The sequence below is a fragment of the Lontra canadensis genome, unplaced genomic scaffold, assembly GCF_010015895.1.
Source record: "Lontra canadensis isolate GAN:19392208 unplaced genomic scaffold, GSC_riverotter_1.0 scaffold79, whole genome shotgun sequence".
Lineage (NCBI taxonomy): Eukaryota > Metazoa > Chordata > Mammalia > Carnivora > Mustelidae > Lontra > Lontra canadensis.
This window is the reverse complement of record NW_022631073.1, coordinates 9,337,274-9,363,205: the sequence shown is the minus strand read 5'-3', so window position 1 is coordinate 9,363,205 and position 25,932 is coordinate 9,337,274. Positions and strand designations below refer to the sequence as shown.

Genomic DNA, 25,932 nt, shown 5'->3' with positions numbered 1-25,932 from the left:
CCCTTGTGAACATTTCTATACGGGTTTTTGTGTGCGTGTGAACATGTTTCGTTCCTTTGACGCAAATGCCCAAAAGCACAATTGCTGGGTCGTGGTTAGTCGTGTGTTGTATAAGGAACCGCTGAACTGTCAGGTAGAACCTCTGTACCGTTTTTCATTCCCACCAACAATGAGCCATGAATGAGTGATTCCCGTTTTGCCACATGCTGGCCATCGTTGGTGTTGTCCCTGTTTGCGGAGGCCATGCTGATACGTGTGTTGTGATGTGTCGCTCTGGGTTTCATTTGCATTTCCCTGACACCTGGTGTGGCTGATCTTTCTTTTTTTTTTTTAATTTTTTTATAAATATACAATGTATTTTTATCCCCAGGGGTACAGATCTGTGAATTGCCAGGTTTACACACTTCACAGCACTCACCCCAGCACATACCCTCCCCAATGTCCATAACCCCACCCCCCTCTCCCAAACCCCCTCCCCGCAGCAACCCTCAGTTTGTTTTGTGAGATTAAGAGTCACTTATGGTTTGTCTCCCTCCCAATCCCATCTTGTTTCATTCATTCTTCTCCTACCCCCTTAACCCCCCATGTTGCATCTCTACTTCCTCATATCAGGGAGATCATATGATAGTTGTCTTTCTCCGATTGACTTATTTCGCTAAGCATGATACCCTCTAGTTCCATTCACGTCGTCGCAAATGGCAAGATTTCATTTCTTTTGATGGCTGCATAGTATTCCATTGTGTGTATATACCACATCTTCTTTATCCATTCATCTGTTGATGGACATCTAGGTTCTTTCCACAGTTTGGCTATTGTAGACATTGCTCCTATAAACATTTGGGTGCATGTGCCCCTTCGGATCACTACGTTTGTATCTTTAGGGTAAATACCCAGTAGTGCAATTGCTGCGTCATAGGGTAGTTCTATTTTCAACATTTTGAGGAACCTCCAAGCTGTTTTCCAGAGTGGTTGCACCAGCTTGCGTTCCCACCAACAGTGTAGGAAGCTTCCCCTTTCTCCGCATCCTCACCAGCATCTGTCATTTCCTGACTTGTTCATTTTAGCCATTCTGACTGGCGTGAGGTGGTATCTCATTGTGGTTTTGATTTGTATTTCCCTGGTGCCGAGTGATATGGAGCACTTTTTCATGTGTCTGTTGGCCATCTGGATGTCTTCTTTGCAGAAATGTCTGTTCATGTCTTCTGCCCATTTCTTGATTGGATTATTTGTTCTTTGGGTGTTGGGTTTGCTAAGTTCTTTATAGATTTTGGACACTAGCCCTTTATCTGATATGTCGTTTGCAAATATCTTCTCCCATTCTGTCAGTTGTCTTTTGGTTTTGTTAACTGTTTCCTTTGCTGTGCAAAAGTTTTTGATCTTGATGAAATCCCAATAGTTCATTTTTGTCCTTGCTTCCCTTGCCTTTGGCGATGTTCCTAGGAAGATGTTGCTGCGGCTGAGGTCGAAGAGGTTGCTGCCTGTGTTCTCCTCAAGGATTTTGATGGATTCCTTTCTCACATTGAGGTCCTTTATCCATTTTGAATCTATTTTCATGTGTGGTATAAGGAAATGGTCCAATTTCATTTTTCTGCATGTGGCTGTCCAATTTTCCCAACACCATTTATTGAAGAGGCTGTCTTTTTTCCATTGGACATTCTTTCCTGCTTTGTCAAAGATTAGTTGACCATAGAGTTGAGGGTCTATTTCTGGGCTCTCTATTCTGTTCCATTGATCTATTTGTCTGTTTTTGTGTCAGTACCATGCTGTCTTGATTATGACAGCTTTGTAATAGAGCTTGAAGTCCGGAATTGTGATGCCACCAACTTTGGCTTTCTTTTTCAATATTCCTTTGGCTATTCGAGGTCTTTTCTGGTTCCATTTAAATTTTAGGGTTATTTGTTCCATTTCTTTGAAAAAAATGGATGGTATTTTGATAGGAATTGCATTAAATATGTAGATTGCTTTAGGTAGCATAGACATTTTCACAATATTTGTTCTTCCAATCCAGGAACATGGAACATTTTTCTATTTCTTTGTGTCTTCCTCAATTTCTTTCATGAGTACTTTATAGTTTTCTGAGTATAGATTCTTAGCCTCTTTCAGTAGGTTTATTCCTAGGTATCTTATAGTTTTGGGTGCAATCGTAAATGGGATTGACTCCTTAATTTCTTTTTCTTCTGTCTTGTTGTTGGTGTAGAGAAATGCAACTGATTTCTGTGCATTGATTTTATATCCTGACACTTTACTGAATTCCTGTATAAGTTCTAGCAGTATTGGAGTGGAGTCTTTTGGGTTTTCCACATATAGTATCATATCATCTATGAAGAGTGATAGTTTGACTTCTTCTTTGCCGATTTGGATGCCTTTAATTTCCTTTTGTTGTCTGATTGCTGAGGCTAGGACTTCTAGCCTAGTACTATGTTGAATAGCAGTGGTGATAATGGACATCCCTGCAGTGTTCCTGACCTTAGTGGAAAAGCTTTCAGTTTTTCTCCATTGAGAATGATATTTGTGGTGGGTTTTTCATAGATGGCTTTGATGATATTGAGGTATGTGCTCTCTATCTCTACACTTTGTAGAGTTTTGATCAGGAAGGGATGCTGTACTTTGTCAAATGCTTTTTCAGCATCTATTGAGAGTATCATGTGGTTCTTGTTCTTTCTTTTATTAAAGTGTTGTATCACATTAATTGATTTGCGGATGTTGAACCAACCTTGCAGCCCTGGAATAAATCCCACTTGGTCATGGTGAATAATCCTTTTAATGTACTGTTGAATCCTATTGGCTAGTATTTTGGTGAGAATTTTCGCATCTGTGTTCATCAAGGATATTGGTCTGTAGTTCTCTTTTTTGATGGGATCCTTGTCTGGTTTTGGGATCAAGGTGATGCTGGCCTCATAAAATGAGTTTGGAAGTTTTCCTTCCATTTCTAGTTTTTGGAACAGTTTCAAGAGAATAGGAATTAGTTCTTCTTTAAATGTTTGGTCGAATTTCCCTGGGAAGCCGTCTGGCCCTGGGCTTTTGTTTGTTTGGAGATTTTTGATGACTGTTTCAATCTCCTTACTGGTTATGGGTCTGTTCAGGTTTTCTATTTCTTCCTGGTTCAGTTGTGGTAGTTTATATGTCTCTAGGAATGCATCCATTTCTTCCAGATTGTCAAATTTGTTGGCGTAGAGTTGCTCATAGTATGTTCTTATAATTGTCTATATTTCTTTGGTGTTAGTTGTGATCTCTCCTCTTTCATTCATGATTTTATTTATTTGGGTCCTTTCTCTTTTCTTTTTGATAAGTCTGGCCAGGGGTTTATCAGTCTTATTAATTCTTTCAAAGAACCAGCTCCTAGTTTCATTGATTTGTTCTATTGTTTTTTTGGTTTCTATTTCATTGATTTGATTTCTGCTCTGATCTTTATGATTTCTCTTCTCCTGCTGGGTTTAGGGTTTCTTTCTTGTTCTTTCTCCAGCTCCTTTAGGTGTAGGGTTAGGTTGTGTACTTGAGACCTTCCTTGTTTCTTGAGAAAGACTTGTACCGCTATATATTTTCCTCTCAGGACTGCCTTTGCTGTGTCCCACAGATTTTGAACCATTGTGTTTTCATCATCATTTGTTTCCATGAATTTTTTCAATTCTTCTTTAATTTCCTGGTTGACCCATTCATTCTTTAGAAGGATGCTCTTTAGTCTCCATGTATTTGGGTTCTTTCCAACTTTCCTCTTGTGATTGAGTTCTAGCTTCAGAGCACTGTGGTCTGAAAATATGCAGGGAATGATCCCAATCTTTTGATACTGGTTGAGACCTGATTTAGGACCGAGGATGTGATCTATTCTGGAGAATGTTCCATGTGCACAAGAGAAGAAGGTATATTCTGTTGCTTTGGGATGGAATGTTCTGAATATATCTGTGATGTCCATCTGGTCCAGTGTGTCATTTAAGGCCTTTATTTCCTTGTTGATCTTTTGCTTGGATGATCTGTCCATTTCAGTGAGGGGAGTGTTAAAATCCCCTACTATTATTGTATTATTGTTGATGTGTTTCTTTGATTTTGTTATTAATTGGTTTATATAGTTGGCTGCTCCCACGTTAGGGGCATAGATATTTAAAATTGTTAGATCTTCTTGTTGGACAGATCCTTTGAGTATGATATAGTGTCCTTCCTCATCACTTATTATAGTCTTTGGCTTAAAATCTAATTGATTTGATATAAGGATTGCCACCCCTGCTTTCTTCTGATGTCCATTAGCATGGCAAATTGTTTTCCACCCCCTCACTTTAAATCTGGAGGTGTCTTCGGGTCTAAAATGAGTTTCTTGTAGGCAACATATAGATGGGTTTTGTTTTTTTATCCATTCTGAGACCCTGTGTCTTTTGATTGGGGCATTTAGCGTACCAACATTCAGGGCAACTATTGAGAGATATGAATTTAGTGCCATTGTATTGCCTATAAGGTGACTGTTACTGTATATTGTCTCTGTTCCTTTCTGATCTACTACTTTTAGGCTCTCTCTTTGCTTAGAGGACCCCTTTCAATATTTCCTGTAGAGCTGGTTTGGTGTTTGCAAATTCTTTCAGTTTTTGTTTGTCCTGGAAGCTTTTTATCTCTCCTTCTATTTTCAGTGATAGCCTAGCTGGATATAGTATTCTTGGCTGCATGTTTTTCTCGTTTAGTACTCTGAATATATCATGCCAGCTCTTTCTGGCCTGCCAGGTCTCTGTGGATAAGTCTGCTGCCAATCTAATATTTTTACCATTGTATGTTACAGACTTCTTTTCCCGGGCTGCTTTCAGGATTTTCTCTTTGTCACTAAGACTTGTAAATTTTACTATTAGATGACGGGGTGTGGACCTATTCTTGTTGATTTTGAGGGGGGTTCTCTGCACCTCCTGGATTTTGATGCTTGTTCCCTTTGTGGCTGATCTTTCATGAGCTTGTTGCTGTCTGTGTGTTCTCTTCAGTGAAAAATATGTTCATGTCTTTTATGCATTTTCTAATTTTTTTTAAAATAAACTGTTAAGAGTCTTTATACAGTCTAGATACTAATCCTTTGTCAGATTGTGGTTTGCAAATATTTTATTCCACTTGTAGCTTGCCTTCTCATCACCTGAACAGGGTCTTTTGCAAAACAAAAGTTTTTTGAGGTGCAATTGATCAGTCTTTCCTTTTCCTTTTTTTTCCGAGTCTGATGCTTTTGGTGTCAAATCTAAGAATTCTTTTTCTACCCCTACGTCCTGAAGATTTTCTCCTATGTTATGTTTTTCAAAAATGGTATAGTTTGACATTTTATACTTAAGCCCATGGTCCATTTTGCAATCATGTTTGTGTGAATTTAGGTTGAAGTTCATTTTCTATGTTTTTTTCTGTTTTCCTTTGCCTGTGAGTGGTCATCTCTCCACTGCCATGTGCTGAAAACACTATTCTTTCTCTAGTAAGCTGCTTTTGCATCTTTGCCAAAAATCAGTTGGTTGTATTTGTGTGGGTCTGTTTCTGGATTCTCTTTTCTATTCCATTGATCAATGTTTACTCGTCTGCTAATACACATAGTTATGATTACTGCTGCTACATACTAAGTGCTCTTCCTTTCAACTACTTTTCAAAATTGTTTTAGCTCTTCTAGGACTTAAAACCTTCCATATAAATTTTAGAATAAGTTTGTCTGTGTCTAAAAAATTCCAAGATGGGATTTTGACAGGGATTACATGAAACCTATAGATACACTGGAGAAATTGACTTCTCGACTATGATGAGTCTTCTAGTCTGCGAACACACAGTGCTTTTTTTTTTTAAATTTCTTTCATCATCGTTTTTATAAATTTTAGCATATAGATACTGCCTATGTTTTAAGTGTATGCCTAAGTATTTCATTTTCTTTGCAGTAATTATAAATAGTACTGTGTTTTTAATTTTGGTTTCCACATGTTCATTGTTAGTGTATTGATTTTTTTGTGTTGATCTTATATCCTGTGACCTTGAATTTGCTGAACTCACTTATTTGTTCCAAAAGGCTTTTTTGTAGATCAATTGGGATTTTCTATATAGGCAATCATGGTATTTGCAACTAGAGAGAGTTGCATTTCTTTTTTTTTAATTCTTTTTCCTGCCTTACTATTGTGGTTTAGGAATTCCAATATTATGTTAATTAGAAAAGGTCAGAGTGGACATTCTTACCTGGTTCCCAGTTGTGGGGGAAAAGCATTCCGTCTTTTACTGTTAAGTAAGATATTATCTGCAGGTTTTTGTAAATTCTCTCTTTCTTTATACTAACTTTCTTTCTTTCCTTCTTTCTTCTTCCTTCTGCCCGCCTGCCTGCCTGCCTGCCTGTCTGCCTTCCTTCTTTCCTTCCCTCCCTTCCTTTAGCTCTAGGCCCAATGTGGGGCTTGAACTCATGACACTGAGGTCAAGAGATGTGTGCTGTACTGACTAAGACAACGAGGCCCCCCCCATAAATTTCTTTGTCAAGTTAGGGAAGATCCCCCCCATTCCTAGTTTGCTAAGGATTTTTATCATGAATGGGCATTGCATTTTTTCAAAATTTTTTTTATTATTCTGTGTCAATTGATGTAGCTATATGATCTTTCTTTCTTCTTTGGGCTATTGAAAGGTTAGAGTACACTGATTGATTTCCTAATGTTGAACAAGTCTTGCATACCTAGAATTAGTCCTACTTGGTCATGGTGTATAATTATTATAAAGACTGTTAGGCTTGATTTGCTAACATTTTATTGAGGATTTTTGTGTCCAAATTCACGATAAACATTGCTTGGTGGTTTTCCTTTCTTTCTCTGGTTTTGGTATCATGTTAAAACTAATCTCATGGGGCACCTCGGTGGCTCAGTGGCTTAAAGCCTCTGCCTTTGGCTCAGGTCATGATCCCAGGGTCCTGGGATCGAGCCCCGCATTGGGCTCTCTGCTCAGCAGGGAGCCTGCTTCCCCCTCTCTCTCTGCCTGCCTCTCTGCCTACTTGTGATCTCTGTCTCTGTCAAAAAAATAAATAAAATCTTTAAAAAAAAACCCTAATCTCATAAAACGAGTTGGGGAGTGCTTTCTTCTATTTTATTAGAAGAGATTTTGTAAGAAATTTTACAATTTTCAAAATGTTGACAACTAATTTAAATTATGTTTAAACATCCCGTGAGCCAAAATGATGCTCCTGCTGGCTGGGGTTGGCTCAGGCCCTACCTCTTCGTAACCTCTAACTTAAAGGAATGTTCTATCTTGTGTTTTAGAGTGAAGAAGACCATGGCCATTGGTTCAGTGCCTTCCATGTGCAGACTCAGTACAGGCACTAGACTCTGGGCCTTTAGTTCTGCTGATTAACAAACCAAGCGGCTCAGAATTGGTACCTTCTCTGAACACTTGCAGGTCTGTGGGCCCCAAACCACCAGCAAGCTCCACTCCTGGCTGCAAATACAACAGAGCACTGGTTCTCAGTGCGGGTGTTTGCCACCCCAGGACATTTGTCCATGTCTGCAGGCAGGTTTGGTACCACAGCTACAGAATGGAGGTACTGCTGGTAACTAGTAGGGGTCACAGGGACAGCCCCACAACAGAATTATTCTTCTCAAAATGTCAAAGGTGCCAAGGCTGAGAAAATGTAGAACAGAGGAACATTTGTCTTACCTACTTGAAGAGACCTCCTTGGGGTGGTGGCTAAACTTCTTGAATCCAAGATGAATTTCTACGTGAATACAGGCAAATTAAAGGGGCTTACATGTTTTCTTCACATTTACTAAATGGCACTGTCCAGAATTGGAGGCTGGTTTACTCAGGAGAGACTCAGAGAGATGGAATTGCAAGGTCAAATAAAGGGCGTTTTCAAAACTCTTGTTATGGAACTAGATCTAGCTCTCTCTATATCTACGTACAAAGTACTTTCCAGAAAGGTGATGCAAATTTATACTTTCCTCATCAGGGTACAAGGGGGTTCAAATCTTACTATATCCTTGCAAGTAATGAATATAGTTCAGTATTTCAGATCTTTACTTCTCAAATCCTGCTAGACCCCAACCCTGTCCTCCCTCTCCAGTTCCCTCCCAGAGCAGACAGGAGCTGTCTTCCTGCCATTGCGAATTCTCACAACTGCAGCCTCATTCATACATGGCCCGGTGGGGCAGGACAGCATTACCTCCAGGGTCAGGTCAAGGTTTGCCTTCCACAGAGAAACAAGGGGGATGAAGCACAAGTACATGCAGCTACAGGATTGGGGCTCCCCCATGGGGCTGGTGTTCCAGACTCATCTTTCCACTGTCTCCCAAACATCCACTGTCACCCCACATTCCTCAAACCTGAACCAAGCTCCTCTTCCCCATCCTTTTCTCCTCCTGTGTCCCCCACTCCCAAAAACCATGATCATCTAACCTACCATCCAATACAGGAATCTGGGGGTCACCTCTGACTCCACTCACTCCCATTCTCCCCATTTAATAAGTCGCTCTATGATTTGTAACTAATAAATGAATGGCCTGGCCATTTAGCCTTTCAAGTTTCTATATAATTAGGATAATTAGGACTTTTTTTTTTTTCAGTTGTGAGACCCAGAAAGCTATCTCCAATGACCATAAGCAGAGAAGGCTTATTTGGCTTATAGAATTAGGAAGTCCCAAGAGAGGGTCTCTCCTCAGCAGTCCCTGAGTGCAGATGTTCAGAAGAGGACGCTGGAGCTCTGTCTTCTCTGGCTCTTGCTCTGCTCTCCTTCTGGGTGATGCCTGGGTGCTCAGGGAGGGGCCCTCAGCCTGGGAGAAACAAGATAGAACAAAACAAAATTTAAAAACCGCACTGGCTGTTCCAGGCATCTAGACTTCCTCCTGTTAATGGTCCATCCTGGTGATCAGCACGGTCTGAGGTCTGGCCCTGATGGTGTCACATGCCCTGTCTGGGACCGGTCACTGCGCCACCGGATGTGGACACTCTGATTGGCCAGCCTGAGTTATGCAAGGGAAAGGTGGGCCCCAGGGGGGGTGACGGCCCAATCCCTGTCAGAGCACTTTCTCGAAAGATGGACATGTAACACATACCCAAGATGTAGTTTTTTTCCTAACAGTTTTTTTTTCCCCTCCCCACCCCCACCGCACACCCTATTACCCCACACCTGGATCAGGGCAGACTGCCCCAAACCAGTTTCTCGGCCTCCATGCTTCCTTCCCCCCAACCGCATCCATGCCCCCAGGCCTCCCCCAGAGCTCTTCCTCTGTGTAGATGCCCTTGGAGGTCCCAGCATTCTGCTTACAAGTGAACTCACACAAGGAAAGACAGGGGTCTGGAGGACTCGTCTGTCCAGAGATGGAAGACTGGGCACCAAGGACCAGCCACGTCATCAGGGCAAAGGATGAGGACAGGCCTGCCCAGGGCCCACCCTTGCCATCTTCCTACACCCTCAGGCTGCATGTGCCTTTCCCTCTGGTGACTAAAGACCCCTGGTAGCCGTGGGCAGGGTGGGAGTGCAGCCAGCAGGAATAGAAACCAGCCAAGGCTGTCCCTCTGGTGCCTCAGGGGTTTTCTGTTCGCTGTGGCCCCTCCTAATGGTGAGACTCCTTTGCTTTCAGCAAGAGAACTCCAGCTTGCCTGATGTCGTCCTGTGGCCTCCGAAGCCTGAGCCTGTGCAGGTACCGGGGTGTGTGCTGTGCGTGTCTGCTTCTCGGCTCCTTCCTAACACCTCGGTGTTTGCACACCGTGTGTGTGGTGTGTTCCTTTAAATTCTTAGGTTTTCTCCACCCTCTCCCATTGCCTCCTTTCACCTACCTCCACCGACTTGTAAAATGCAGCAGAATCTGCAGTCGATGTTTAGATTTTGTAAGATAACATTTTGGTGGGCCTGCGTGAGAAGTGGCCCAGCTACTAGGCTGCGAGAAGCTCAACAAAGCTCCCGTTCTTGATGTCATGCAGACGCTGGGAGCCCGCACTAACCTTCCACGCTCCTGGGCTTTGCTCTCCCTTGCCCCGGCGTGAGGCTTTGTATGGGACAGTGACTCGTGGCCCCGTCTTCCCCTTGGTGGGTAGAACTGATGTGTCGCAAGAAAAGATCACATTGGCAATCAGCCGTCTGAGTCGTCAGGTCCCCTGGCTGAGTCCCAGAGTTTTTGGTTTGGCTGAAGTGTTTGCCATCTCCTGGGGAGAAGGGTAAATTAGGAGCTTCGCAACCATTTCAAGGAGATTTTTCCTGGAGAGAATGTCAGGCCCAGTTGGTGTGCACTTGTGGGTGTGGTCAAGGTGCGACAATAAAATGCCACTCGCTCTGAAATCCTGCCCCACCAGGGAGGGGTGTGAGGCCCGGGGTGGTATGTTCCTGGCTTGAAGAAAAGAGCCTGGGGGCTCAGTTGGTGAAGCTTCCGACTCTTGGATTTGGCTCAGGTCATGATCTCAGGGTCGTGAGATCGAGCCCTGCGGAGTCTGCTTGAGATTCTCTCTCTCCCTTCCCCACCAGTGCTTGCTCAAGTGCTCTCTCCCTCTCTCTCTCTCAAATAAATAAATAAATAAATAAAATCTTTAAAAAAATAAAAGAGCTGCTCCATCCCCAAGGGTGGCTGCCTGGTAGGTCTGATCAGTGCCCCTGTTTCTCTCTATATCCCACCAGTGACGTTGCAAACTGACCTCTGTGCTCCAGCAGCCAAAGACAGAGATTGGGGACAAAGAGGAACAGTCATTTTTGTTACTTTGCCAGGCAAAGGCGGCTGCTGCGGGCTAATGCTTTCAGCACTGCAGACCTGGGCCTGAGTAGCAGGTCGATGGGTTTTACAGGAAAATACAGGATCTGGGCCGTTCCAGTAGGAAGGGGGTGCGTGCTGTCCGCCGCAGGGGCATGTCCTCCAGGTGGTCTCCTGATGCGCGCTGGCGCCTGCTGATGGAGGGAAGATGTTAGGGTTTGAAGCTGACGGCCAAGAAAGAATTCTTGAGATGTCTTTGGTGCAAAAAGGTGATTTTATTAAAGCACAGGGAGAGGACCCATGAGCCAGAAGAGCTACGCTGGGGTCATGAGGAGTGGCCTATTATATACTTTCAAGTTGGGAGGATAGCCTAAGTCCCTTGGGAATTTTGGAAGCAATCAGGTGTATATCTGTGGGTCATATGCTTGGGGGATGATTGTTAACACGTATCTTGGGGGTTTCGAGATAAAGGAAGTTTCCAAAAGAATTTTTATGTGTTAAAGTTGGCTTACAGGATCCTGGGTTTGGCGGGGGGCTAGGAATGCCTTTTGCCCTGAGCGAAGTGTCAACATGGAGGCAGTTGGGTCCCTAGAGGAAGGTCCCTCTTGCCTGTTTCAAGGACTTGTCAATTCTGCCTTTGTTTCCCATATCAGCACCACCCGAGTCTCACTACAGACCATACACTGAGTTTGCCAGATGTCAGTATAGATACTGAGTTCCTGGAACAAAAGATTCTGTAGAAACTGTTCTGCTGGGGTAAAATATACCTACTATGAAATGTACCATGGCAACCATTTTTCCGTGTCCCGTGGGGGTTCAGCGGTGTGAAGTTCCTTCATGTTGTACAGCCAACCCCGCCGTCTGTCTCCAGAAAGTTTTCGTGAAACTTTTGAAATTCCGTACGTATCAGCTGATATCGCCACATTCCCCTCTTTACTCCCAGCCCTCAGCGGCCACCAGACTACTTTCTATCCCTATAAATCTGATGCCACTTGGTACCTCACCCAAGTGGAGTCGCTTTTGTGACTGGTCTGTTTCACTTAACACGATGCCTTCAAGGTTCATCCTCGTTGCGCCGTGTGTGGGGATTTCCTTCCTCTTTAGGTCTGAATAGTACTCCATGATCTAGAGCCCACATTTCCTTCATCTGTTCCTCTGCTGATGGACACGTGGGGTGCTGCCACCATTCAGCTAGTGTGAATAATGCTGCTAGGAACGTGGCTGTGCAAATATGTGTGACTCTACTTCTTTGCAGTCGATATCCAAAAGTGGAATTTGCTGGGTCATAAGTGAATCCTATGTTTCATTTTCAGAAAACCACCAGACTTTTCCACAACGGCAGCACCATTTTACATTCCTGTCAACAATGCACAAGGGTTCTGATTTTTCCACATCCTTGCCAACTCTTGCTTTTGTTTTGTTTTGTTGGTTTTATAATAGCCATCCCAGTGGGTGTGAAGCGGTGTCTCCTTGGGGTTAGAGCCTATTTTTAATCAGAGGAGCCCTCTCTGCAGACCTGATGTGCCCAGAAGGAGACAGCCACATAAAGTTCTGGGAAAAGGAACATTCTGGAAAAGGGAATAGCCTGTGTGACATGTCTGGGAGGGATGAGCTTGTTGTGTTTTGAGATCAGCAAAGAAAGCCAGCGCGGCTGGAGGGGAGTGGGTGAGAGATTATGTCAAGAGTGAGATGAGGGGCGTGGGTGGGGGTGAATCTTGTAGGTCATTATCAGCTTTCCAACTGGGATGCGAAGCCACCAGTGGGTTTTCAGCAGAGGAGTGACATGAGCTGACTTGAGATTTGATTTTTTTACTTTCTATTTTATTTTATTAGTAGTATTTTTTAGAGAGGAACATGCGTGCAAGTGGGGGGGGGGGAGGGGATTGCCAGAAAGAGAGGGAGAGAGAGAATCCTAAGCAGACTCTAGAGCCTGACAAGGGGCCCGATCTCACAAACCCCAGATTATGACCCAAACTGAAACCAAGAGTCAGATGCTTAACCACCTGAGTCACCCAGGTGCCCTGGTTTGAGATTTTAAGAAGAGCTTTGCGGTTGCTATGTAGAGAATGGTCTCTATGGGGCAGAGGGCAGAAATGGAGGAGGGGCCCTAGTTAGGAGGTCATTTAGAAGTCAGAGATGTGGATGGTGATGGCTTGGAATGAGGTGGCAGGGAAGGGAGTCCCTGGATTGGGGATATATTTTGAAGGCAGAGAGGGGTGGGCTCGATGGTGATGGAATTTGGGAGTGGGAAAAAGAGCAGAATCAAGGTTGAGTCCTAGATGTTTGGTCTGAGCTGCTGAGCAGATAGAAACATCCTTTCCTGAGATCAGGAGAATTGGAGGAGGGGCAGGTGTAGGGAGAAGGGGGCGGAATCCAGTGTTCTGGTCTGGCCATCACAGCTGAATGCCTTTAGGTCACTCCAGTGAAATAGGCATTTGGCTGCACAAGAGGTGGAACGCGGGGCGCATGTGGAGTCGAGAGCATGGGTGTTTGCAGCGGTTGAGAACACCTGGGGAGCAAGTGAGGACGGGAGAAGGGACTCGGAACTAATCCCCTGAGATGTCCTTTAATATTTAGGTGTGAGCCTCAGGGTGGGGGGCAGTTTGTGAAGGAGTGGTAGCAGAAGACATAGGAAAATGAGGGACCTGGGAGATCTGTGGAGGAGAGGGTCAAGAGAAGGCAGAGGCATCAGAGGTTCCGGAGAAATCAAGGAGCAGACACCTCCCCAATGACTTGGCAACGTGACGGCCATCAGTGCGAGGGAAAGCTCATATTGCTCTCCAACCCTTGATAAGCATTTCCAGTGGAATGACAGGGATGCAGTTTGGCTGGGGGAGGCCTGAAGAGGGAATTGGAGATAAGAAAGTAGAGAGAGGGGTGCAGATGATGCAGTAAGTTTTTCTAGGATAGGAAAGGGAGCGAATACTGGGACAGTAGCTAGTAGAGGGAGTTGCCCGAGGGTTTAAAGATCGAAGATCCTAGATGTCTGCCTGCTGGTGGGAATGAGGGAGAGAGGCAGAGGTCGATGGAGGACCGGTGATTGAAGGGTGAACGAAGGAAGGCTGACCTTGACTGTTGAGAGGTATTGGAGCAGACCTGGGCTTACAGGAGTGGTCCCTTGCCATTGTGGATGGTGGAGAGAAGATGGAAGGAGATCCACCTGGGAATTGTGAGGATGGAGGAGGGGAGGGGAGGCAGCTCTCTTCTGATGGCTGATTGGGGTGCACATGCGGCAGATGGTTGGGGGTCCGCTGAGGCAGGGGTATACTGAGCTGCATGGGAGTTGGGGGATGGCAGGTGCCTAAGGAGAACGGACCTTCATGCAGTCACCGAGAGAAGCAGGGATAGGAGGCCTGATAAGAGGACTTCTCTTCCTAGTCTCTTGGCAGGGGGCCTGCAAACTATCTTAATGATTTTTGCTTTTGAAACTTTTTGGCAAGAGCTGATTGTTGAATTGGTGATTGACCTTTTAACCTTAACTCAAGAAGTCAAGTTTAATAACATCACAATTGTCCAGGATCTGGATTCTGCTGACCGGTCAGTTATTTCTTCTTTGATCCACACGAACCCTATTTAAACTCTGAAATTTAGGAATATGGCCTGGAACTTTCTTTTCTTCTTCTTCTTTTTTTTTTTTTTTTCTTTTCTTCCTGTGCTCTGAAGAGAACAGAAGCCATTGGCGGGGAAAGTTTACACAAGTAGGCTGGACTGAGTCTATCCACTTACTGAAGTTTCCTCCTCATGAGCAAGGGCTGTCAGCCCCAGACCAGCCCCTGGGGGACGCCTGCTGTTGCACGCTGGGTCCTGGGTCCTCGTTGTCACTCCTGCTCCGTCCCTCCGGCAACTGAGTCACGGAGGCCTCAAAGCTGCTCTTGGGGAGCACAGGGCAGCACCGTTACTAACATGCACGGCCGTGACTCACACCCAGACCCCAGGCGGCTCCTTCCTGGCAGCTCTCGTTCCTGCGGACGTGTTGGTGGGGAACGAAGAGACAGTCGCGGTTCCAACCGGGGCGGGGACGGTGGCTTGTGTGGGGGCGGCAGGCACAGGCCAGCCAGGGGTCAGCAGAGCATCTCACGTTGAGCCCAGGGGAGCCTGCTCTGTCGCTGGGAGGGTCAGGGTCCTCGTGTGTGTGTCCCTCTTCGGGGTGGAGACAGCACCGTGGCAAGAGTAGCTTCATCCAGTGGCACTGTTTGGGGTTTCCTGCGTCATGACCCACGTGGAAGGACTCAAGGTGAAATAAGAACCTTGCCTGCCTTGTCCCGGGCTGTGACAGTGAACATGACGGTGACCGTTGTTCCTGTTCTTTACTGAGTGTTCAGTTTGGGGGACCCCCCCGCCAGAAGGCCTCAGAGCTCTGAGCACGTGAATTCCAGAGCGGAAGGGCAGCCTTCCACCCACTGGCATCACCACCTCCTGGATTCCCCTTGGGATTGTCATGATTCCCGTTCATGGCTCTGACAGCATGAGGAGGAGAAAAAACAACCCACCCTATTATTGTAATGGCCTGACTTAAAAATCTATGATCACTTAAAACACACACACACACACACACACCTCTTTTTTTTAAAAAAGATATTTCATTATCTGGGTGTTTCTGTATTTTAAGTCCCAGAAAAAAGTGATTCTCAGCTATAGAAACTGAGAGCAATGTTCTAAAGCAAGATGACAGGTGCAGAGCCACCTGACCTGCCCCTGGGTGTCAGCCCCAGGGAGCTGCTGTCTGGGCTCAGAGCTGAAGGATGAGCAGAGAAGAAACGGGACCCAGAGTGTGGAGAGCACGTCCCTGTGCGCCCTGACTGCAGCCCTGGCCACACTGAGGCAGGTCGCCCTGGTACCTGGGTCCAAGTCCAAGAGGCAGCCGGGGCTGGAGGTTTGTTCCTGAAGGTGACCTCAGCCCTGTGGCCCCAGGTTGTGGAACTTCCCGGTATCCCAGAAATGGAAGACCAGGAGGACGGGAGATCCTGTGAGGGGAGCTGACCCTGGGTCTGGACCACCCAGAAACGTCACTGCGCATGTCTCTGCAGGCTGAGGTTAGCTGGGGCTCAGGCACTGGGTGATGGTTACTGGGTCTCATTAATAGAGAAACAGCCCCTCAGTGTGGGCATGTGTGGTTTCGAGCTACAGATGCTTGGGGCCCCAAGTTTAAATGGGGGGGCAGTTTCTCTCTTTCCTATGGGACCCGAGGAACCCAACATTCTGAGCATTAAACTAGCCCTGGAAGAGATGTCTTCTAATATTCCACTGGTCGTGGGTGGCCATCGGGGATGATTTAACTGCATTGAATGAGAGAAAAATGGAAGGAAGAGACAATGAACCAGTGTGAACCCCAGTTCATGACAATGGAGAGCCCCTCCACTGTGAATCTCCCACAGTTTCTCCTAGGGATGCCCTTGCCTGAAGGCTTGTTGCTAACTCTCACTGGAGCGGTTATTAAAATTAGCAAACTGGGGCGCCTGGGTGGCTCAGTGGGTTAAGCCTCTGCCTTCAGCTCAGGGCATGAGCCCAGGGTTCTGGGATTGAGCCCCGCATCGGGCTCTCTGCTCAGTGGGGAGTCTGCTTCCCCTCCCTCTCTCTGCCTGCCTCTCTGCCTACTTGTGATCTCTGTCAAATAAATAAATAAAATCTTAAAAATATATAAAAATAAAATTAGCAAACTGCTAGGTTTGGGCGGGTTGTATCTTCTGAAGAGTCGGTTAGGATTAACCGCTTTAGCTCTAAGCACGGACCTAGCCCCCGGGGCTCTTAGTTAATGAGTTTTGAATCAGTTTCTTCTTTGTAATGATAATAACTAGCATCTACGAGTGTCTTCTATAGTGGAGCCTTGTGTGAAGTGCTCTTCATATATTATGTTATTTAACCTTGAAAAGCCTGTAATTATGATCCCATTTTCCAGATACAGTAACAGAGGCAAAGACCCTGAAGCCTTACAGCTAAATAAGCCGTGAAGCTCGGGTTTTGTTGTTTTTTTTTTTCCTAAGATTTTATTTATTTATTTGACAGCCAAAGATCACAAGTAGGCAGAGAGGCAGGCAGAGAGAGGGAGGGGAAGCAGGCTCCCCACTGAGCAGAGAGCCGGATGCGCATGCGGGGCTCCATCCCAGGACCCTGAGTTCATGCCCTGAGTGGAAGGCAGAGGCTTTAACCACTGAGTCACCCAGGCGCCCCTGAAGCTCGGTTTTTAACCACTGCACCTGAGACCTTATTCTTGGGTCCAGCCTCATGCTGCTCCGGCATGACAGTGTTGGAGGAATTCGAGAGGGGCAAAACACAAGGTTTATGCCTGCATTTCAGGTCCAGTTGGATAAATGTTATAGGACATGACAGGCTATCCTGACAAAACCAGCTCTTTGAATGAAGAGACTCTCCACCATGTGGGTAGCTCTTTGCCATCTTGACGAGGTGCTCCCGTCAGCCACTGGGGCAGGCGGGCCAGGGACTGTGCTATCATTTTGCAGAACTCTGTCTAGAAACAGGCTCAAAGAGGTGCACCGATGTGGGTTTTCTGAATGGCCCAGCCTTCTTTAAATTATACTGCTTCTAAAATATTAAACCCACACAAGACATTAATATTGGTCGGTGTTTTTGAAGTCTCAAAGGTTTTCCTTTTTCCCCACTGACAGAAGATGTCAGAACATGTCAACTCGGGCATCTTGGAAGCTCCCGGGTTCTTTTAGGGTAACTCTTACCATTTTGACCCAGATGCTGTCCGGGGTGGGAAGATAGATAATGTTCACTGAATGTGGGTTTCTTATTCACTCACTGGGAGGATGAGGACCATGTCTTTTTTTTTCCCCTCTAAACTTTTTATTTGGGGTTTTTCGGGTTTACAAAAATGTTGTAAAGATAATACAGAACTCCTGCTTTCTCTTCCTGCAGCTTCCTCTAAAATTAACCTCTTATACCATGTCTTTTAAAATCTTCCGTGTCCGCTTAGAACCTGGATTCAACCCTTCCCGGACATGAGGCAGAAACATCAAAATCCCACTGAAACATAATTCTTGTTTTCTCTGTATTTTGAGGGACGACCCAGCTCTCTCTGACTCCAAACCTTGTTTGTTTTTATGCCATATTTGTGTCAGAAAACATTCCATCTGGGGTAGCTGAAAATTCCAGCCTTGGGGCCTGTCCCCCCATCAGCCCAACCAAGTGACTGCTAGGTGAGGCTCCTGACTGGGGTGTCCTCAGCTGCCAGCGTGGGTAAGCTGCTCCAATCTTTTGTTTTCTCCTCAGAGGGGAAGAAATGTTTGGGATGACCCAGCAGAACTGGTCTGAGCCTTTGCCTTCCCTGGACAGGGCAGATGGGCGGCCCAAGCTGGCCCCAGCACAGAACATATGTTCCCCCATATTTGGCAACCTCCGGGTTGTTTCTGAAATCCGACTCCTAGTGCCATGGGGATGACCTTTGGTCTACTTCCCAGCATTCACCTGCAGTCACACGGCTCCCAAGAAGCTTGCTCAAAGAGTGGGCGAGTTGGCAAGACACTCCGGTCGTGATCTAACCATGTTTATGGGCATGACCAGTAAGCTGGAGGGAGCCCATTGAACAGGTAAGGTCAGGGGAATTTTTTTTTTTTTTAAATGGTAAGACACTTTAGCTCTTGATAAAGTGTATTTTTTTTTAGAGCTGGAAAGTGCCTGTTGGAGGATTGCTTTAAAATAGACCCTGGGCTCTGGAGGATTCTAGAACCAAAGAAAGGCTATTTGTTTACTCAAGCAGCGGCAGCAGAGGAAAACTCTGAAGAAGCAACTTGACAGGGCCATTCGTCATGGGGAGGATTGCCAATTTTTTTGTCCTGCCTGCTGCTGGAAAGTGTGAGGGAAATTTTAGACAAGCCTGCTGCTTTCCGGTGACGCCTGTGGACACAGCAGACCCCTGAGGGTCCTGGGGGCAGCAGGACGTAGCGCTGTTGCTAGGATGGAGAGACTGGAAGGGGGACTCGGAGACACTGAGGGGAAATGTGGTGGAAGAGTGAGGTCTGAGGCCTGCACGTGCTTCTCCCGGCTGGCAGAAGTAGCTTCTGGACCAGATGGAAATACACTATTTTTTATTTATGTATTTATTTTAAAAGATTTTATTTAGGGCACCTGGGTGGCTCAGTGGGTTAAAGCCTCTGCCTTCAGCTCAGGTCATGATCCTGGGGTCCTGGGATCGAGTCCCACTTTGGGCTCTCTGCTCAGCGGGGAGCCTGCTTCCCTTCCTCTCTCTGCCTGCTTCTCTGCCTACTTGTCATCTCTTTCTCTGTCAAATAAATAAATAAAATCTTTTTTAAAAAAGACTTTATTTATTAGAGAGGGAGTGTGAGAGAGAGAAAGCATAAGCGGGGTGGCGATTGGGTAGGGGCAGAGGCAGATGGAGAAGCAGACTCCCCACTGAGCAGGGAGCCTAGTGCGGACTCAATCCCAGGACCCTGAGCTCATGACCTGTGCTGAAGGCAGACGCTTAACCGACTGAGCCACCCAGGAGCCCTGAAATGGAAATACTCCATTTTCTAAAACATCCAGCACATTTTTATGAAATGCCTCTCCATGCCAGGTGCTATTTTGGGCAATGAACCTAGGCCCCTGGACCACATTATTCATAAATGTCCCATTGTTTTAGTTACTTGGAGTGTGGCAGGAAGATGGCAGGGATCATAGGCAACTGTTTCCACGTCTGGTGAGGCCACATAAGGTAGGGTTCAAGAGCACAGGCTGGGACTGAATCCCAGGTCTGTCGCTTTCAAGCCCTGTGCCCTAGTGCAAGGGGCTTAACCTCTCTCTGCTGGTGTTCTCGTCTGTGAGATAGGGTTGCAGTAAGCACTGAATGAATTTCAACAGGTAAAACTCTTAGAAGAACAGCACTTGGCACATGGAAATTGTGGATAGTAATATGTTCGCTGTTACTGTTACAGCAGAGGAAGTGCTAGGTTGGTGTTGGGTGGTACTCTTGCTGTGCACAAAGTATCGGCTTTAAGGAGGAAGACCTGGCCAAGTCATGGAATGTTCTGGTTTTCACCTGAGAAACGGGAAACATTATTTTGCCTTCCTGTTTAGCTCACAGGGATTTTGTAAGAATCTGATCGATTTCAAAGCACTGAAAAGTGCATGTGCCATTCCTATTGATAGTACTGGTGCTTTTGTTTTTTTAAAAAGTTTTTTAAAGATTTATTTATTTATTTGACAGAGAGAGAAAGGGAGAGAGCACAAGAAGGGGAAATGGCAGGTGGAGGGAGAGAGAGAAGCAGGCTTCAGGACGAGCATGGAGCCGAATGCGGGGCTCAGTCCCAGGACCCCGGGATCATGACCTGAGCCAAAGGCAGACGCTTAACAGACTGAGCCTCCCTGGTGCCCCATTTTTTTTTTAATTTTAAAAAATATTTATTTATTTATTTTTAGAGAGAGAGTGAGCAGGGAGAGGGGCAGAGGGAGAGGGAGAAAGAGAGAGAGAAGCAGACTCCTTGTGAAGCGTGGAGCCCGATGTAGGGCTTGATCTTACAATGCTGAGATCATGACCTGAGCTGCAATCAAGAGTCGGACTGGGCCCCCCAGACACCCCAGTACCGGTGCGTGCAAGAAACTATCCGGCTCTGTTTTGTCGGAGAGAGATGGCATTCTTCTCGCAGATTAGCTTTCTATTAGGAGGAGGTGGTGGGACTGAAAAGGCAGAAAGGCAGATCCTTTTGTCTGCTTCCAAGATGAATCTGAGCCCTTCTTATATTTCCTTGCCTGAGGAATGTTAACACATGGTCCCTTATCCCCTTTAGTGAGAGCAGGGATCTGCCTCCTTATACCATCTGTTGTTTGCATCTGTCTGAGCTCTTAGACATGTCAGTGTCTTTCCAGAATTACTTAGTGTAACCTTGGTCATGGTATAAAGAGCAGGAGAGTTATCTGTTAAATTATTTGCGGAATCATTTGCCGCCGAAGATGTGACTGAACTGGAAGCCCGGCTGCAGAAGGTGTTTGGAGCCAAGGCCAATGTGACGTTCAGACAAGTAGGAATTGGGTTACAGTTTTAAAAATTCAGGACCCTGGTATGAAAATGTCACTCACTCTGTATTGTTTTTCTTGAGCTACCGTAGTGAAAAATTTTAACTCATGTGTCCAAAGGTAGTAGTGTTATGTAGATAAAGAACATTCTAGAAGAACACTTTGGAGGTTGAACTGACAGTGATTTAAAGTTTGAATTGTCTTGATACTATCCAACAGGGATGATTGTCATTCTGGTTCACAGATCGGGGGACTGAGGTCTATAGGGCAGGGTGGAGTTCTCATGTCAGGGAATGGTCCAGCTAGCATGGAAGTCATGCCAGCAGGAAGGGGGTCAGCAGCCCCTCTGTTAGGTGAGGGATCAGCCCCAGCTCTCTCTGCCGCCTTCAACATTTCCCCACTAAAGGGTTGGAAGAAAAATGCCTTTTTCCGGCACTGAGGTCCGAGAGAAATGGGTCCCTCTAGACTCCATTACTGTGTGATCTTAGCCAAAGACTTCCCCTCTGCAAGCCTCAGCTCTAAAACAAGGACATGAGTAGCACTTTACTCTTAAGGTTGTTGTGAAGTTTTAACCACATGGTCCATGGAGACCAGTAGCCCAGTGTCTGGTATTTAGTAAGTGCTCAATAAACAGGAGTTAGTCTTACTGTCCTTTCCTCCCACACTCTGTCTCAACAAAAGTGAATGGAGGTTCTCTAATTATAGTACCATGTTAGCACACTAGGATGTGTGGCCCCTGAGAGCTGAGGCATCTTTGATATTTTACCTTTGGACACAACTGGGGGATCAAAGCAGCCAGCCGTTCAGATACGTGCCCTAGTCGGGGGAAACAGAACCAACACCGACTTGCTCTTTAGGCTGTGTGTGAAGGTCAAGGACACCACCCATCCAACAGCAGATTCAAGGTGTTAGGAAGACCCCCTAAGTCCAGACTGAGCTGATGATTTGCACCCGCATGTCCCATGGAAGCTCCAGAATTGGTTTCCAACAACCCCAGCCTGGAGGTTGACAGAGCCGGTGGGTGGCGTTCTCCCTCCCTGGGAGGACTGGGTCTCCCCTTGGGGGGACCCTGTGTTTATACATCTGTGGTCATGACATGGGGTACTGTCTCCCTAGACTGAGCAACTCTAGGGAAGGGATGGAACCTCATTCATTTTTGTAGCCCCCACTTCTAGCATTGGTTCTTGTGCATGGTATGGTTTAGATGAACGTAGAGAGCATGAGTGGGGGCAGGGGAGAAGGGCGGAGGGAGAGGGAGAAGCAGGCTCCCTGCTGAGCATGGGCTCCCTCCCAGGTCTCCATGATCATGATCTGAGCTGAAGGCAGACGCTTAACCGCCTGAGCCACCCGGATGAGTGTATTTTAGATAACTGAATAGATCAACAAATCAATAAATACTTTCTGGAAAACTGGGTGAAATGAGATATTTATCAAATGATTTGGCTGCATCAGGATCCGTAGTCACAACTGGTAAATTGTTGGGCTTAGGAGAGGCCTTTTGTATTTCCAGCTGCTGGTTTTGTTGGGCAGGGCCGGCGGGGTCTGTCTCTGGAGCAGCGGCCCCTGAGGGGTGAGAGAAGATTTCTGGCAACAAGGAGCAGGCAGACACAGGGAGCCCCGCAAAGTCCAGACGAGCTCTTCTTGCCTGTCTCCTGGTACCTCACCTCCACCGCCTCCCTCAAGGACGGGACCAGGGGCTCACGGAGCTCGGTTTCTCCCAAGCACCCAACAGGCCATGTGCCTAGGTCTGAGCTGTAACAGCTGGAGGACAGGGAAGCTGTTTCTAATTCACATGAAGGTGCTGTCTGCTCACAGGCCATGCACCTGCCCAGAGCAACGCCGCCTTCCAGTGTTCACACAGGCGCCCCCCCAGGCTAGGGGCTGCTCTGCCCTGTGGATTTGGATCATCTGCCAGGTTTAAGCAAGGCGAAAAGAAATGAGGCCTTGTGTTAACTGTCCCCAAAACTGTGTTCCATGGAACACTAGCTCTAGGAGATGTGACAGGTGACACGCGAACAGAAGGATCCTGATGCCAAGAAACTTTGGGAAAAGGAGTTAGAATTCAATGTCATTTGACCACAGAACTTCTCAGACCCTTTCTGGCACTCCATGAATTTCACTCCGTGAAAAGAGGGCTAGATAACCAGCACTTCTTAAACTTAGCTGACATAGAACACTTCGTCTCCTTCAAAGTTGGTCTGATCATTAATGGAACGTACTTTTTTGGGTTGCAAGTGACAGAAATCCACCTTGTACCAGAGAAGGCAAATGGGGACTTGAGATCTCAGGTAATCGTTGGTTGGAGGTGGCAGAACAGGCTGGGCCCCAGACCAAGTGGTACCAAAGCCTCCACATCACCGGGACCACTGCCCCTCTGTCCCTCACCCGGCTTCTCTCTGACTGCTGGCACTAGTCTCTCTCGGCACAGGCTGCCTTTGTCCACAATGTCTACAAACAGGCTGTTGGTAATGCCGCATTCTTATTCTGCAGAACCCTCACCAGATTCCTGCCCCTCTGGGTCTTTGGGGAGTCTTGTGTGCGCCCCAGTGGGCAGGGCTGTGGGGCCCTGTGAAGGAGCACTGCCGGGAAGATGGGCTGAAAGACAGCCACTGCTTTGGGTTTAAAGAAGCCCTTTTCCTCTTCCTGACATTTATTCTACACTTAATGAGCCTTATTTATTTATTATTTATGTATGAGCCTTACTTATTTATAATGAGCCCTATTTATTTATTTATTTATTTATGATTTTATTTAATTAGCAATAATCACACCTCGGATAAACCTCATTGGCTACGATACTGCCACAGTGCAAAGCTATGATTTTACTTATTTAACACAGAGAGCAAGCACAAACGGGGAGTGGCAGGCAGAGGGAGAAGCAGACTCCCCAGTAAGCAAGGAGCCCGAAGCAGGACTCGATCCCAGGACCCTGGGAACATGACCTGAACCAAAGGCAGAGGCTTAGCCAACTGAGCCACCCAGGAGCCCCATTAAATGAGAACTATTTAAATTGATTTTTAAAAACCTCTTATTTCTTTCTGTCCCATGATCTGAAGTTTGGACCGTCCTTTCTTGGTTTTAAAAAATGCTTACCTGGCAGACAAGCTTATTGTGGGAGTAAAGGAAAAGCGACAGCCTCTCAGAATGGCTCGGGCCTTGGACCGGTGGGCCCAAGTTTCCAAGAGCTCATCACTTTCTTTGTTCAGTGTCCTGCCTGGGTTTCCGGTGGAATTCTGGTTCGTGGGACCGCGGGGGAGGGAGGAGGAGATGGCTTCCATCTAGGTGACGCCACAAGCCAGTTAGACACTTGAAGATCTTAGAGCAGACATCCTCCCTTTCTCCAGGGAGCAGATGACCTCCCCACCCCGAAGTCTGTAGGTGTCCCCAGTCTTGGCCTTGGACTGTCACAGGCATCCTGCTGAGCTGGAGTCTCATGCGTAACCGTGTGTCTCCTCCATCAGAGCAGTGCAGGTGCCACGCTTGCTGGGCTCCCCACGTGCCTCCCCGTGCGGCTCATGCCTGCGCGCAGTGCTGCTCAGGCGGATGAGAAAGCAAACGCACAACCTGATGCGGCCGGTGGCCAACTGAGAAATGCTTCTGTGTCTTCAGACACTCCTCTTTGATTTCTGTTCCAATTTCTCTTCCTTCCGGCTCAGAAAACTTCACCAGCTCAGAGTCCGGGGTCTGTGCAACCACCTGGTAGCGGTCAGATCGTGAAAGGGGACCTGGAGAAGTCTGGAAGTGCCGGGCATGGAGACTTGCACAGGTAAGAGCCCGGATCAGAGGACTGGCCCAGCCCAACGTGTGGCTTGCTCGCTACTAGCTCAGCATTTGCTTTGGAAAATTTACTCTAAAACCCGTGACATGGTCCTCCATGGTGACATGATCAAAGCAGTGGCTTGTAGATGGCTTTGGGATTGCCTCGACCTGCATGATCGGAGAACTAATGTTTTTCTGCCCAATGAAACTAGCAATTATGGGCTTCTGTCCATTCCAGCAATACTCCGGGTTGTTTATCTTCATTATCAGAACTTATTTAAGCCTATAAAGGCTTGAATAAAAAGATCAAGGCTACCAAAGGACGTATCAGGGTTGTCTCATGTGTGGCGAGTTGGGGGAGTCTGTATTCAGGCCTGGTAGCCAATGAGGGCACCAGAGGTCAAGACAGGATTCAAACTCTATTACTAACGTGACAGGTACCCTGAGTCCCAGGGAGGCTAGTGGGTGAATTCCAGAAATTAAGAAGGCCACACTGGTACAGTGGAACCATCGGTCAAAGCCTTCCTCATTATGACCCCTGGGAGGTCCCGATTTCCCTGCTGTGGCTATTGGGAAAAAGTCCAACAGACTCCTCCCATGTGGTGTTTGGTGCCCATAGTTTTAGGGGCGTTCCCAAGCAGAGGGCCAGCAGACGTGAACATTCAGTCCCCAGGACAGACTCGGGGCACGAACACGGGAGGCAGTCAGTGATTGTGGGTTCAGTGCGTGATCCGGTTGGAAGAACCCTCCTGGGGTTCCAGGAGGCTCTAATTACAGCTTAAATCAACAGGAGCTCCAAAAACAAAAATGAAAAATTGAAAGGGAGACCTCGCCCCCCCTACACACACATACACATCATAGACAATAGATAGTGAGATTTTTAGGTCATGAATGCTTTGCAGTATCCTGTTACCCAAGAGTTGAAGCAACATTTGTGTGTTTGGGCTATAAATGATGGGGATCGAGGGTGGGTCAGAGCGCCCCCTGGTGGCAGGAATTCCCAGGCCAGGCTGGTAAGACTCTTCTGGGTCGTTCCCACTAGTGCCCTCCAGAAGAGGCACTTTGAACCCCTTGGCCTGAACATTAGAATTTTTCAGGGAAATGGTGGGGCAGAGTGTTCTTTTTTGCTGAGGGCATCGCAGAATATGCCTTGAACAACACCTTTGATCCTTGTTTTCTGCAAAAGGGAGGCCTCCTTGGCCTCGTAGACCCCCTGCGGCTGTTCCTCGTTCATGAACATTTTATCAGGATAACTGGACAGAGGTTTTAATATTCGGCTCCAATGAGACCAGATGACCCATCTGAACTGGCTCGGGGTGATCACGAAACTAACAGATTCATCTTTTCTGGAATTCTCTGCAAAGGCCCTCCATGCTGGCTGAGACCCGAGGTCCAGCCCCCTCCCCATGGAGGTTCTGGGATCCCTCAAGAGGCTTGGGAAGTATTTGGGGCCTGGGTCACAGCTCGACTGAGGGATAACAGCAGCTGGAAGGGCTTTTGCTCCTTGTTCCCTCAGCTTTAGTCAATTATTCTTTTTCCCTTGAGGAAGAGTTGCTTCTCGTTGCCA

The 25,932-nt window shown here is 46.7% G+C and overlaps 1 protein-coding gene and 1 pseudogene across 3 annotated transcripts in view; one reads left to right on the top strand and one right to left on the bottom strand.

The window, feature by feature from the left end:
* TACC2 (transforming acidic coiled-coil containing protein 2) overlaps nucleotides 1–25,932 on the top strand; it is a 204,190-nt gene that overhangs the window by 18,523 nt on the left and 159,735 nt on the right. For 2 of the 3 annotated variants that reach the window (XM_032882158.1, XM_032882159.1), the window contains one exon: nucleotides 24,263–24,372. In XM_032882158.1, the coding sequence (XP_032738049.1) occupies nucleotides 24,263–24,372 (110 nt within the window). Of the gene's footprint in view, nucleotides 1–9,536; nucleotides 9,597–24,262; nucleotides 24,373–25,932 lie in introns of all 3 variants that reach the window. The other variant, XM_032882157.1, reaches the window with a different exon arrangement.
* Nucleotides 23,339–23,422, bottom strand: LOC116882014 (annotated as a pseudogene).